We start from the raw sequence: 13785 nt of genomic DNA on the forward strand, positions 1-13785 counted from the left end.
CTCAAATAAATTGGTTAGTCTCTAAGGTGCCACAAGTGCTTCTCTTCTTTTTGCGAATACAGACTAACACAGCTGTTACTCTGAAACCTGTTATTGTGGTCATGTAGTCTGATTTTCTGTATAACTCAGGCCATAGGAATTCCCTGACTTAATTCCTGTTTAAACTAGAGCTTATATTTCAGAAAAACATCCACATTTTAATTTAAAAATTTCCAGTGATGGAGAATCCACCAGGACCTTTCGTGAATTGTTTCAATGACTGATTACCCAGTCTGAATTTATCTATCTTTTTATATCTTTGTCTGCTAGATTGAAGAGCCCTCTGTTATCAAATTTATGTTTCCCAGGGAGGATCAAATCAACCCTTAACCTTCTCGTTGTTCGATTAAACAGATTGAGCTCCTTGCATCTATCACTATAAGGTTTCCAATCCTTTAATCATTCTCTTGGCTCTTCCCTGAACCCTCTCCAATTTATTAACATCCTTCTTCAATTGTGAGCACCAGAACTGGACACAATATTCAAGTAGAGGTTGCCCGAGTACAAAATAGAGAGGTTAAATACACTCCTATCGTGCGCTCTTTCCTGGCTTTATTGTCTAAGAGCAGGCTGTTGTGTATGGTGTCTGCTGGGGCTTCCACAGGGACCTCGGAGCCAGCAATAGCTAGAATGTGCTGCCAGCAGTTCACCTGGAGTTGACGTATACATGGATCACTGTGGCCAGGTACTCACCTGGAAGAAATGTGTGCGATCTCCTGGACAGTCACAGATGGGAGGAAGCACTTCTCACGACTTGCACATATAAGGCAACTAAAAGAGTTTTGCCAAGGATGGCTTAAGAAGACCGGGCATCTAGGCACTACTGTAAGACACGTAATTAAATACCTGGGGACTGAAATATCGCCTTGGCCTGGTTTGGTGGGATTACACCTCATCACCACAACAGTTGCACGTCCATTTTCACAGGGGGTTGTAAGTGTAGAAGACCTAATATGAAATAAGAGCAAAGTTTGCAATGAATATTGATTTTACTTTAAAAAAAATTACATATTGCACAGTAAATGCATATTTACATGTATGCACACAGTTCTGCCTATGTACGCACCTAGATCTAGAGAGTCTGGAGACTCTGCCTGATTTCCAGTAGTGCTGAACCATTCTGACCCAAGTCACCACTGGGCTTGTCTCTGAGGAACAGGCTCCCCCACAGTCCAAAATAACAGTATTAGAAAATCATAACCACAGAGATCATGGTCTGAATGTTACTCTGCAGGAAATACTACAGTCGACTCATTCACCCCACTAGCCCAGGAAGCTGCAAACTACACTTCCCTGCAATTGCAGAAGGTAGGCAGGACTTGGAGAATGACATGTGTTGCATCAATTTGCCCCCTGTAGGCTAATGGCTTAAAACTACAATAATCTTACCCAAAGCAGGGTCGCTGGTAGGAATATTACCTGGAGGAACAAACTAAGAAGAGGACACTGTAGGCTGAGCATGTCTCAAACTAAGTGTTTTTTTTTCTCCAGTTCATTTTTGTAACAAAAATGTAAAAATAAAAATAAATGCAAAAGGAAGTATATAAATGTAAAGCACACATTTAAAAAATAAATTAAGGAGAGGCCAGGGCCCAGAACACAAGGTTGAAGATGGCACCTGGAAATATCCAGGCTCTCCTCTGTGTAAATCAGGAATAACTCAGATTTGTGCAAGCTGCTGCATTAGCTGATTTCACAACCTACTCATCAGCAGGCCTATCAGTCTGAGCCCTGGAAGAGTGCCTTAAAGACCTTCCCCCTAAGTCTACATTCCTTTTAAACAATTAAAGAGCCCTGATGTTCCTCCTATGGAGAATTTTCCACCTACTTGAAAAAGAAATTCACATCAGGTATTGTCCTTGGAGAAAGTGGAAACATTTCTGTTTCAGTGTTAATATTTCCCAGTGTGGTTTCAACCGTAGCTCCTAAAAATAACAGCAAACAAAAAAAAAAGAGAACAAATTAAGCATGTGGTTTCTGAAAGGTGTATGCTTTGTACTTTACAAAGTGTGCTTTCCAGAATGGCATCTGATTTGCTAATTAAGAATTTGTCCAGTAATTTCACATTATGCACAATTTTTTAAAATAAACCATGTGAACTTCTACCCATTATCGAAGGGCATGCAATAAAACAAAGAGCTAATACTAAAATTCACTGTATGAGATCGAGTTTTACATTTTTCAAAGGGAATGTGTAGTTTGTGGAGGATTCCATGTGTACAACCCTAACGAGTGGAATCCTCTATCTAAATAACAGGGACTGCATAGGAATTAACAGTGTGAGCTTCCCTATACCGCCTCTTGGGGGTTCAAAGTTTGTGCTCCATGCTCATTCTGTGTCTGCGGAGACTGCCAATGTGGGAGGTTGTACTTTTAATGAGGATGGCCCTAGTCCACTAGAGACAGGCAAAAGTAAGGGGACAGGCAAAACTAAGGTGGGGGGAGGGATAGCTCAGTGGTTTGAGCATTGGCCTGCTAAACCCAGGGTTGTGAGTTCAATCCTTGAGGGGGCCATTTAGGGATCTAGGGCAAAAATTGGGGATTGGTCCTGCTTTGAGCAGGGGGTTGGACTAGATGACCTCCTGAGGTCCCTTCCAACCCTGATGGTCTATGATTCTATGACAAATTCACAAACTTTTTTTCAATAAATGTTATCCCATTAGTTCATGCTGAAATTCCTAAGCAGCTCCCTTATCCCCCTGCACTGTGACCCTTGGGGTTGGGGGCCTACATGGGGTAGTATGGGAGACAATGAACTCCATGTGTTGCAGCTCCACCTTCTGCACAGGTGAGGAGAAGAAAGGCAGGGAATGGGAGGAGCTTTTGTTCTTCTCTGCCTTGCATTGGCCAACACAGCTGAGCTGACACAGTGGAAAAACAAATCGGTTAATGGTATAGACCAGTAGCCACTTAATTCTCCCCTGGAGCAAAGATGCTTACTTATGTCATAATCGGTATCTAATAGATGTCATGTCATATGTCACTGGAAAACTAATAACGCACTGAGCCTTGGTATTCTTGTGTGATGCATATATGGGGTATGTATTAAGAGTTAGGGATATATGCTGGAATTATGACTAAAATGTATTTAAACCAGGCATGTCAGGGGGAGTTGGTAAAGAGGTCTGCCCTGGGCAACGGAACGTGTATTTGCTTCTCTGACCAGCCCGGTCGTCAAGCAAAGACAAGGAAGGTCCACTTACATATTAGATAAACAAAGTGATCAAGCTAACAAGTGAGGGAGGAGACAGCTTCCAGCACGGAAAAGAAACTTTATCTGGGCTATAAAGACAGAGGGTCTGAACGTCAGGTGATAAGCAATTGAATCAACTGATTACTGTGTTATAAAAGTGTATCAAGTCAGGTCTTTTCTGAAAGCTAATGACACATTGGTGATTAATATAATTGTGAAATGCATGTATTAGCACTGTATCGGGAACTGTGAATACTCACTGATACTGGGCTTTACAATCTGTGACCACATAAAGGGAGAAACAGGTTTTACCCAGACAGGAAGGAAGGTAGCTATCTACCTGTCTCCAATGAAATTAAGCAAGGTGTGACCAAAAACAATGGCAGTTTTATTTACATGCAAATCAGCATGGGGATGGGAAGATCACAGGAAGGGAAGAACAGTATGAGATCATCCTGCTTACTGAAACAAGATCATTGAACTTTGGAAGATACAAGCAGACACAGAAAGCCGTGCTGGCATCCAGCACAAGACAGAAGTAAGGGAACATTGCTGAGAAAGATGGGTCCTTCAACTGAGGGGGACTGAAGTCTCTGGAAACTGAATATAGGTGAGAAACCTGCTGAGGCAAAGATCTTTCACCTAGGAAGACAAGGGAAACCAGCCACTTGTGTTTCTGTGGAAGGTCCTGACTGAGACAAAGGCAGCCATGACTGGAAAGAAGAAAGATTGGTAAGAAATCGATCCTGAACAAAGACTGTAGCTTGTTAAGTCTTAGCCATTAGAATTTATATTTTCTATTGTTTACTTGTAACTGTTTCTATTTTCATTCCATATATGTGAACTCACTTAATCCTACGTATATTTGTTAATAATTTGGGTTTATTTTTCTATAAATGAACTCAGTGCTGTGTTTGCAGGGAAGGGTATATTTACCCCAGTTAAGTTAACAAGCTGTAACATGCTTTTGTCTCTTTAAAGGAGCAACGAATCTTATTATTTCTCTGAGTGGTCCAGGTGAGGGATGGACACTTCAGGGCACACAGTTTGAGGAAATTCAGAACTGCGAGTGTGTTGGGGTCACCCTGCTGGTTGCAACCAAGGCTGGTGGAAGCCAGAGCAGGGCTGTAGACAAACTGCTGGGGTCAGAGCTGCCTAGCACACAGACACTCAGGGCTGGTCTACACTGGGAACTTACATTGGCATAGCTATGTTTCTCAAGTATAGAAGCGCTAGGTCAACATAAGAATTCTTCCATTAACCTAGCTACTGATCTGGAGAGTTGAATTACCTTTGCTGACAGAAGAATACCTTTCGTCAGCATAGGCAGTGTCTACAGTGAAGTGCTACAGTGGCGCAGCTGCACCGCTGTAGTGGTTTAAGTGTAGACATACCCTTAGGGTGTCACCTGTGTGCTTGCAGGCTGGCTTTGAGCATCCCAGCATGGCAGGTTGCAGGGTAAGTGCTGACACAGCCCTTAACTGGTCTGAACTGCACCACCAGACCAGTGACCAAGCACAAACTAATAAATAGTGGGCCTTCTCCACAGAGAAGCTAAGCCACTGCAATCTCCACTGATGCGCACAGGTTTTGCAGGATTATAATAAAACATGCATATATGTGCATAAAACAATATCGCCCTTTTTCTTAGCTGCAGCGGAACAGCTTGCAGAGTCTTCCTCATGAACAAAAAGTAAAAGGCACAAAACCATGTACCTAAGAATGTATCAGCAAGGCTGTTGGACTGCAGAGCCAGTGCTGTTCTGAACCCCTTACTGTCTGACGGGATGATCGTAGATTGGCATACAAAAGTTCCCACCAAGCTGGAATAGTCTTCTGATTCAGCTACCATGTCCTTTACTGTGACATCTGTTATATTGTCTGTGCAAATTGCCATCTTCTTTCCCTATGGATATTAAACGAGAAAGGGAAGGTGTTAACTTCCGGCAGGATTTGCAGCCTTGGGAGGGAGGGGATGCAAACATAGAAGGTGCTGATTCCCCATTAGCAACTGTCATCAAGAAAGAGACAACATGCAACATTATTTTGCCATCATGAAGCTTTCTATTAAATTCTGGTGCAAATTCTAAAACAGCCAGTCACCTACCCCCTGTGCATTCCCATATGTATTATTCAGAACCTGTGATACTATGTACCTTTATTTGTTTATCTTGACAACATGGTGTTTACTTGAAAAGCATAATAAAATGCCTTGTAAAAGAGAAGCATTTTCCCCTTAACCAATTAATGATACACTGTAAAGTACCTCATTATCTGGGGTTTAATCTGGAAAAGCTGTTCTCAGAAAGAGTATAAATGCATGCAAAGCATTTATATGAATGTATATTAGGTTCTAGCCTACAAGCCTGCATTAGTGTCTCATGGAGTCATACATATCCTTCCATGCAGACCTACAGTAAAATTTTAGAGCAACAGCAACAAAGGACAAAGCAGTTTACTCATGAGGGGCCCAATTCTGCAAGCTAATGAGATCTCCATGTTCCTGATCCAGCAATGCACTTAAGCACAGGCTTAACTCAAAGCACGTGTGTCACTCCAAGACGATGGGACTACTCACCTGCTTAATGTTACAAAGGTGCTTAGTGCATTGCTGGATCAGGCAGATGCTTTCATTTAAGCATGGGTTTAAGTGCTTTGACAGATCAGGGTCCACACTAGCATTGTGTCGGTACATTTCAAGACTCAGATTAAGCCCCTGTTGCTGGAAATCCTGGTTTTAAACTGCATCAGTTAAACGCTTTTCACCACTGCTCCAAAAGTCTGAAAACAGAAAGTCAAGTACAGGCACGGGAAGCGCATGCTGGCAGACAGCTGGGCATCAAGGGGCTCCATAGACAGAAACACTGGGGCCATGAAGAAAGAAGTCAACAGCAAAGAGTCTCAGCTGCTAGCTCAGCGGCACACCACATTAGCTGCCGAAAACTCAGGTGTATGACGATTTAGGAGACCCCCTGGCGTGAGAGCAAAGGAAAATCAGTGAGGCTACGGCGTCAGCAAGCTCCATTTCTGTGCATCAATTCAGCCATCAGCACTCCTGGGCCCTCGCCAGCGAATCATTCTGCCATATACAGCAGCCGCACTCAGGGCTGGATTGAAAGCCCACTAGAAAGTGCTTGTGCTATGCAGGGCCCATTTGTGTTAGTAGCTGACAAAGCCAAGGACTGCTAGCACCACCGAAGATCAAGCCCCAAATGACTAGTGAGATACTGCAACATATCAATGTCCGGAAATGCAAACACTGAGTGTAAGGCTAGCCCCGCCCTCCTGCAAAAGCCAACACTCACCTCATTCCCACACAGGCTGATGTTAAAGAAATGAAAGAACTTTGTCCCTTTGGATGTAAAGCTGGGTCCATTCATTAATGACCCTACCCCACTTAGGTTGGTAAAGTCATAATTCAGGCTCTGGTTGTCCATGAGGTAAGACAGTGTGCAGTCACTGAAGCAGGTGGAATGGTCCTTTGGGAAGGAGAGAAGGTAAATATTACAGGACAGCTACTGACCCACAACAACTCCCCTTCCTCTGCGAAAAGTAAAGGGAGAGTCCCTCCTATCTCCCTGGCTCACATCTTCCCCTCCGCCTTGGTGGGTGAGGTGAGAGCTCCCACTCCTGTTCCAAACTATTTTAACCACAGCTTATATCTGCTGCAGGCTACCACCATTATATCGCAATCTGATGTGAGTCTAGAATTCTAGCCAGCAGAGGCCAGTGGCAAGTTTATGTAAGCCCGATTAATCCAGTGTTGGTCTTTGTCCCCTACAGCAGCTAGATAACATGCAGCAGGTTACAAATCCGTTACTACTTTTGCACTAATGGATCTGGTGTTTTCAGTCAGCCAGTAGAAGCTTGGGCTTTTGGATCCCAACGTCCTGGGTTCAATCCCTGCAGATGGACTAGATGGGGGTTTCATTGCACATTGTGGGACGCACAGAAACACAAATATAGCATATCATCACACGTTTAGAAACAGAAGTTACACCAGGGATGAATTTGGAGCTATGAAACATTGGTTTTAACTACACTGCAGGACAAGCAACCTGGTGGCATTTCTACAGTGAAGCAGTAAGACCTGCCCCTTGAGTGCTTATATTACAACCTCCCATCTCTGCCTTTAGTCAGGGTTAAAACCACTTTCAATCTCTGTACCTTGTTGCTTTTACTGCCAGGCCCACATGGGATACAAGCCTCTTTGCCATACACCTGATGTATAGACAGATATGTGTTGTCTGGGCACTCCTTGCATTGATTGGTTTCCTTCTCAATGTAGTGTCCAGCAGGACAGGGTACGCAGGATGACCCAGACTGTTCAGACCCCAGTGCGCAGGCCTGGCAAGACGAGGCAACTCCATCCAACACATTGGTCACCGTTATCGAGTAGATTTTTGCCACGTCGTGTATGAATTGCCTGCTCTGAAATAAGCGCAGGAGAAATAACCCCAGAGCTACTTTTGAGTCACACTTTAAATAGTTCAGCTATACTATAGCATAATCAGAATCCTGAATACTCATCTTCTGTGCAGTAGGGCCCCAAATATAGATTTAAGCATGCAGTTAGCTTTAAACATGTGTGTCACAGGGTGGGAAGGCCCTTTAAGGAAGTTGGGTTTAGTTCCCATCTGTGACTAATATGCTGCAGCTCAGGTGATGGGGCTGAGGCAAGGGATCAGGTGATAGGACCATGTGACTTGCAGACTAAGATAAAAGGCCAACAAGCAGCTTAGTTTATTATGATACCAGTGATACTTGCTCTTACAGAAGAGGCTGGGTCAGGGGAAGGGGCCTAGTTTGTCTGTTTGATTTACGTTTAACTGGTTTGATTTGGAAAATGAAACTTAACCCTGAAGAGAAGGGATTGAAGTCATGCTACTATTGAAAATGTTATTTAATGCACTGGTTGGTGTGTTGACCCACTGGCTTACAATGGGCCTAAATCCCATTTACTTTAATGGCACTTGAGCCCTTGCTTGAGATGCTTTTCTGAACAGTGACTTGGTGAGTTCATATTTAACAGATGGGGAAACTGAGGCAGGAAGATTCACTGCCCAAGGTCACAGGAAGAGACAACTTCAGAGCAACGAATAAAACTCAGAGGTTCCAGACTGATAGTGTGTGCTCAGACCATTCCCTCAATTGACAGACAAATGCCTAAAACTCCTGGCCATTCTCCACCTCCACCTCATTCTAGATTACAAAGTTCACATGCTGTAGTATTGCAAGTCTGTTTCCATCTGAAGTCCATAAGGTTGGCTTCTAACAGCATATGATTACCAGCACCTGACTGGTCTACACGTAATTCCTAAATTCGTATCTAAGGGATAAGAAGATCATACCAGAAATGTATATACATTTGTTTAGCTAAATCATGTGTTGAGGCTGAAGAAAAGGGGAATGTTATTAGGCAAGGGATTGTCATTTGTTTTTTTGACCGTTTAAAATAATGTTTAACATGAATTTTGTGCTGGGTTGACAGACCTGGAGGCTAAGTCCTTTACCTCAGAAAAGGCAGCAGCAAGACATGGTTGCTCACAATCACATCACCAAGGTACCCAATGGAGAACTAGTCTCCATGTTGAGACAGTCCTATCTCTACTGAGATTACTAACCCTGGTGCCAACTTGGTGATAGTGGCTTTGTGATCTGTCTACTAAGAACTGCTTTACCAATTCATTTCACATAAGCTACGAAGCAGTTGTTTGATGGTGATGACTTGGTCTTAATTCCAACAGTGCATGTTTATTCTGTATTATAAATGAAACAATGTATATTTGGTATAGAAGTGGTCCTTAACTAGTCAATATGGACTGCAAGAGCCACTATAATCACAGTGGAGCAATCTGCTGGTGGCCTACATTCAGGAGTTGGGATAAGAGAAGAGAGCAGAAAGCTATGGCACTTAACTGCCCCTAACAATATTTACTGGACTGAGCAGGCCTGCATGCTCAATTCAATAACAAAGGAACAGCTTCTCTTGGTTTGTGGCGGAGTAGATGAATGTGCTAGCCTTTTGCTTTCAAAGACCTTGGGATTCATCTCAAGCCCCCGGTGCAATGCTTGGTGCCCTCCAACTAGCTCCAAGAGCTAATGCCTAATGTTACAAAACCAGCACAGAATTTGTAACACACCAGCATGAATGGCGGTCTCTGCTGAACAGAGCTCCAGGATTGTAATGGTAGATTAACAGTGTTATGTGTGCAGATTAGCACTGCACATGCCCACATTTAAGGTTGACTGCTGTCACTCCTTCAGTTCTCACAATTACTAAAATCCAACCGAAAATTTAGGAAAAGGACATTGAAATGAAAATTGTGGGAGAACTGCCTCAGTGTAGATTATACAGAGAGAGGGAAGATTCACTACCCCTGTTACTGCCTGGGACACTGGGCACCAGGCCACGATCAGTGAAACTACCTTGAAAACCCCAAAAGAACTATTGGCAGAGGAAGTCTCACTACCAGTTGGCTTATGAATGTGAGACAAGATACGGTGTTACAGTGCCTCATTACTCCAGAATAATCTATAAAGAACACAGGAAAACTCAAAGATAAATACGCGATGAGATCTTCCTTGGGTTGTCCTCAACGAAGACGTTCGTTCAATGGGCTGAGTTTGGTGGAAGAGATGAACCAACTACTAATGCATAACCTATGTTGAAGAAAAGCATTGTGCTACCTTCAGAGGTTAATCTATCCAAGGAGAGTTCATCTGCACATAAAGACTGCCTCCGAACACTGCCAGGGTTAAGGAGACCTTGGGTTAATTGCAATGTAGATGCTGCTCAAGCAAGTTAGAACTTCTCCAACATGCCTCTAAACCTGATAAAGCCAAAAGCCCCAAATTCAGCCAAGGTTCTTAAGCAGATGCCTAATTTCAAGCATGAGAATAGTTGCACAGACAGTTCTTTCACACTTTTTCCAGTGGGGCTGCTCCCAAGGTCAAAGCTAGGCATGTGCTTAAGTACCTTGCTGAATCATGGCCCAAATGCAAGGTGCTGAAAAAGACATAACAGGATGGATAATGTACAAGTGCAAGTGCAGGAAGCTTATGCAGTGGGATTCATTCCCTGAGCATCCATAACATTTTCTCTCTCCTCAGTTTCCCAATTCAGCATTTTTCATGTCACTCGCTACCATTACTAAAGCAAGACAACACCTTTTTTGTGTCAGATGGAAGCAAATTTAGATCTGAAATGAGGGACATCCCTTCCAATTGGGGGAGTCAATTGGATCATTAACCTTTTTTGGAGATCACCTCAGGTCTTTTGCTTTTAGAAATGTACGCAACTTTTCCAGCTCCTCGCTATTTTCTATGTCATTTCTTCCTTTTTAACCATCCACTTTCCATCTCCCTACTCAGCCATTATTGGAAGTCCGATATATCCACAACCACAAATCCAGATGGCAGAAAGAGGCAGTTAAGTTGGACAGGAGGTCTACCATCTGCCAGCTTTTTCTATAAATGAACTGAGAAACAAGCTGGAGTGGAGTGGAAGTTCTGGGCACTTCGAGCAAATGTCAAGAGGAGGCTATGTTGTTAAATACTCTACTTAAAGCAAGCATATAATACTTACATCTTGGCCCCGGTTTGTCCTCTGAAAGGCCCATGTAAATGTGAAGGAAGCATTTTTGGAGATAATGTGAGTGTAAGATTGTTTCTCCTTCGTCCTGCCCCAGGATTCCACCACATTCGTGTTTTTTCTATTAACATCCTAAAAATATACACAGGAGAGTTAAAAACAATACTGCGGAACGAAGCTGTGAAATATTAAATGCCAGTGTGTTACAGTTATAGCTATGAGGCCTTAGCAACTCCACAGAGTTACACTGTGGGTGAGTGGCAGAATCAGGAATAGAACCCAACTTTTCTGAGTGCAATGCCCATGCTCTGTATCCTGAACCACGATACTATTATACTTGTGGGGTCAAACCCCGATCATATTGAAGTCAATGGGAGTTTTGCCAATGGATTGAATGACGCAGAATTTAGTCCATTGTCATTTTCTTTTAAAATAATCAGATAACAGAAAAGAACAGGATCATTACCATGAGTGATGGAGAAGCCCTGGGAGAGCAGCAGTTAAATACTTCTTCAAGGGCACTGCAGATATTAAACTAATGCCACACTTACTCTTCGTGATAATAAACCTAACCCAGCTAATTCATGCCCATATACAACTATGAAAGAGATATGTGGAAGACCAAGATCATATCCCTCTGCCATACAGACAGAGGTCTCACTTACCACCATAAAGTATATCACGCAATCTGCCGAACAGATGGTCTCAAAAATAAAAGTAATTCGTCCTAGTTCTGCCCCGGTTGCCCCTGTCACTGATGTTGGAGGTCTGTTTAACAGATAGGAAATGAAATATTTAACAGGTGCTCTAAGGACACCCAGCACTCAATTATGCCAATTGTTTTTTTAATCAACAGGAGAGGTGAAGAAATTCACTCACATGAAACCTGTCCTAATGTAACTGGTTTTTGTTCTGATATCACTATTTCAATTCGGGGGGTGATTTTTCATTATTCTTTTACAATGAACATACAGTTTTACCTGTCTGGATCCCTGGGGCAGTCCAGTCAGCTGTCAGGGCTCTTCAGGCCTAATGCCTGGGGTGCCCTCTCCAGCCCAGTTTCTATTCAAGCAAAAAGCATTTGCAGGTTTCCAAGCAGGCTCAGTTAGTGTGTCTCATTGGGCCTCTTTGCACGGGCTTCCTGCCCAGCCACTGCTGCTCCCCCATAAGTCCCATGCAGACATGCACACAGCTGTGAGGACTGGCAGCCACAGCCCGTTCCACATGGAGCTCTGTCCACAATTTCTGGGGTTTCTCTCCAGCTCCCTGCTGCCATGTGGTTCCCACCTCCAAACAGAGGCTGGCCACTTCCCGTTTCGGACCTTCCTCCTTACCTGGCCAGGGGAAGGGGAAAGTGCATGGGGAGGAGGCTAATGGGAAACATAATCCCTGCATAGCCAGGAAAAAGGGGATGTACGGTGGGGAGGGGGCTCACGGGAATTGTAGTCCCCTGCTTTGCAGCTCCATCACATGTTAAAGAACACCCTTCTTCCTAGTGAAGGCAAGACCCTTGTGAAGGAGAGCTGATTGTGCATGTCAGAGAGGACACACACACATTCAGAGACACTGTGATCTCTCTCATGGAGACTTTTCTTTTGCCTTTCTTGTTTGTTGTCATCCCTTAATTTAAAATAAAAGTCAGTCATATGGCTGCTCATTATGTATGGGAATACATCAGACCACTGACTTCAGTAGGACTGCTTATGTATGTAAGCCCTACAGGGTCACAGCCTAGGGCCTGATTCAGATCTCATTGGTTTGACTTCAGTGGAATTGCATCTGATTTGCTCCAGCCTAACTGAGAGCACAATATGGCCCTTAGTCACTGGCCAAGGCCTTGATTCTGTTATGATGCGCAATGACTTCACTCCATGCAGTTGTAAGAAGAATCCGGATTGCAGATTCAATGCTTATGTTGTCAACAGTCCCAATCACGATAAAATACTGGATAATGAGTTACTTATGGATGATCTGGTACTGGAGAACCAGGCTTGGTCTATGCTACCACTTACATCGGTATAACTTATGTCACTCCGGAGTATGAATAAGCCATCCCTTTGAGCAACGTAAGTTGCACCAACCTAAGTACTGGTGTGAACAGCGCTATGTTGGCAGGAGAGCTTTTCTACTGACATAACTCCTGCCTCTCGTGGAGGAGGATTTATTATGCTGATGGGAGAGCTCTCTCCTGTCAGCATAGAGTGTCCTCACCGGATGCACTATAGCAGCGCAGCTGCATCGGTGCAGCTGGACCACGGTAGCACTTCTAGTGTAGTAACTTTCTTTCCATTGTATTCCAAGCATAAGCCAATGTGAAACAGGTACAAGAGGAGAATACAAGAAAAATTGACAAAGAAACTATGTTCCTTACTTAAATCCTGGGATATGCAGGTTCAGGATAAGATAATCATTGTCAGAGCCCCCTGCCCCACTCTGGATGTGATCACCAGCCACCTCCCAGCCTGCAAAGGAAAGGCCATTTTTTGTACAAGAAACAGGCAGTTTACTTAAATATCTAAGTCTCTCTATATAATGTACTTTTCAAAATTATTTAGTAAATACATTATTTTTTAAAAATCTTTAGAATAAATTGTAAAGTCCTAATAAACTGTTTTAAAAGAAAGGTAATTAAGAACGGCTATCAGCTAACATAAGAATGGCCGTACTGGGTCAGTCCAATGGTCCATCTAGCCCAGTATCCCATTTTCCAGCAATGGCCAGTGCCAGGTGCTTTAGAGAGAATGAACAGAACAGGGCAATTATCGAATGATCCATCCCCTATTGTCCAGTCCCAGCTTCTGACAGTCAGAGAGTTAGAGACCCGCGGAGCATAGGGTTGCATCCCTGAACATCTTGGCTAATAGCCATTGATGGACCTATCCTCCGTGAACTGATCTAATTCTTTTTTTTTTTAAACACACTTATACTTTTGGCCTTCACAACAGCCCCTTGCAGCGAA

At 43.4% G+C, this 13785-nt stretch overlaps 1 protein-coding gene across 2 annotated transcripts in view; it reads right to left on the reverse strand.

Annotated features, from left to right (window-relative positions):
• The window catches only part of ELAPOR2 (endosome-lysosome associated apoptosis and autophagy regulator family member 2), a 140215-nt gene that overhangs the window by 19753 nt on the left and 106677 nt on the right, over nt 1-13785 (reverse strand). For both annotated transcript variants that reach the window (XM_084617267.1, XM_084617266.1), the window contains exons 11-18: nt 13198-13288; nt 11492-11594; nt 10821-10958; nt 7400-7663; nt 6538-6711; nt 4949-5138; nt 1868-1964; nt 886-987 (exon numbers count right to left, since the gene is read on the reverse strand). In XM_084617267.1, coding sequence (XP_084473393.1) covers nt 886-987; nt 1868-1964; nt 4949-5138; nt 6538-6711; nt 7400-7663; nt 10821-10958; nt 11492-11594; nt 13198-13288 — 1159 coding nt within the window. The remainder of the gene's footprint in view (nt 1-885; nt 988-1867; nt 1965-4948; nt 5139-6537; nt 6712-7399; nt 7664-10820; nt 10959-11491; nt 11595-13197; nt 13289-13785) is intronic.

The sequence above is a fragment of the Lepidochelys olivacea genome (genome assembly GCF_965140295.1).
Source record: "Lepidochelys olivacea isolate rLepOli2 genome assembly, chromosome: 1".
Classification (NCBI taxonomy): domain Eukaryota; kingdom Metazoa; phylum Chordata; order Testudines; family Cheloniidae; genus Lepidochelys; species Lepidochelys olivacea.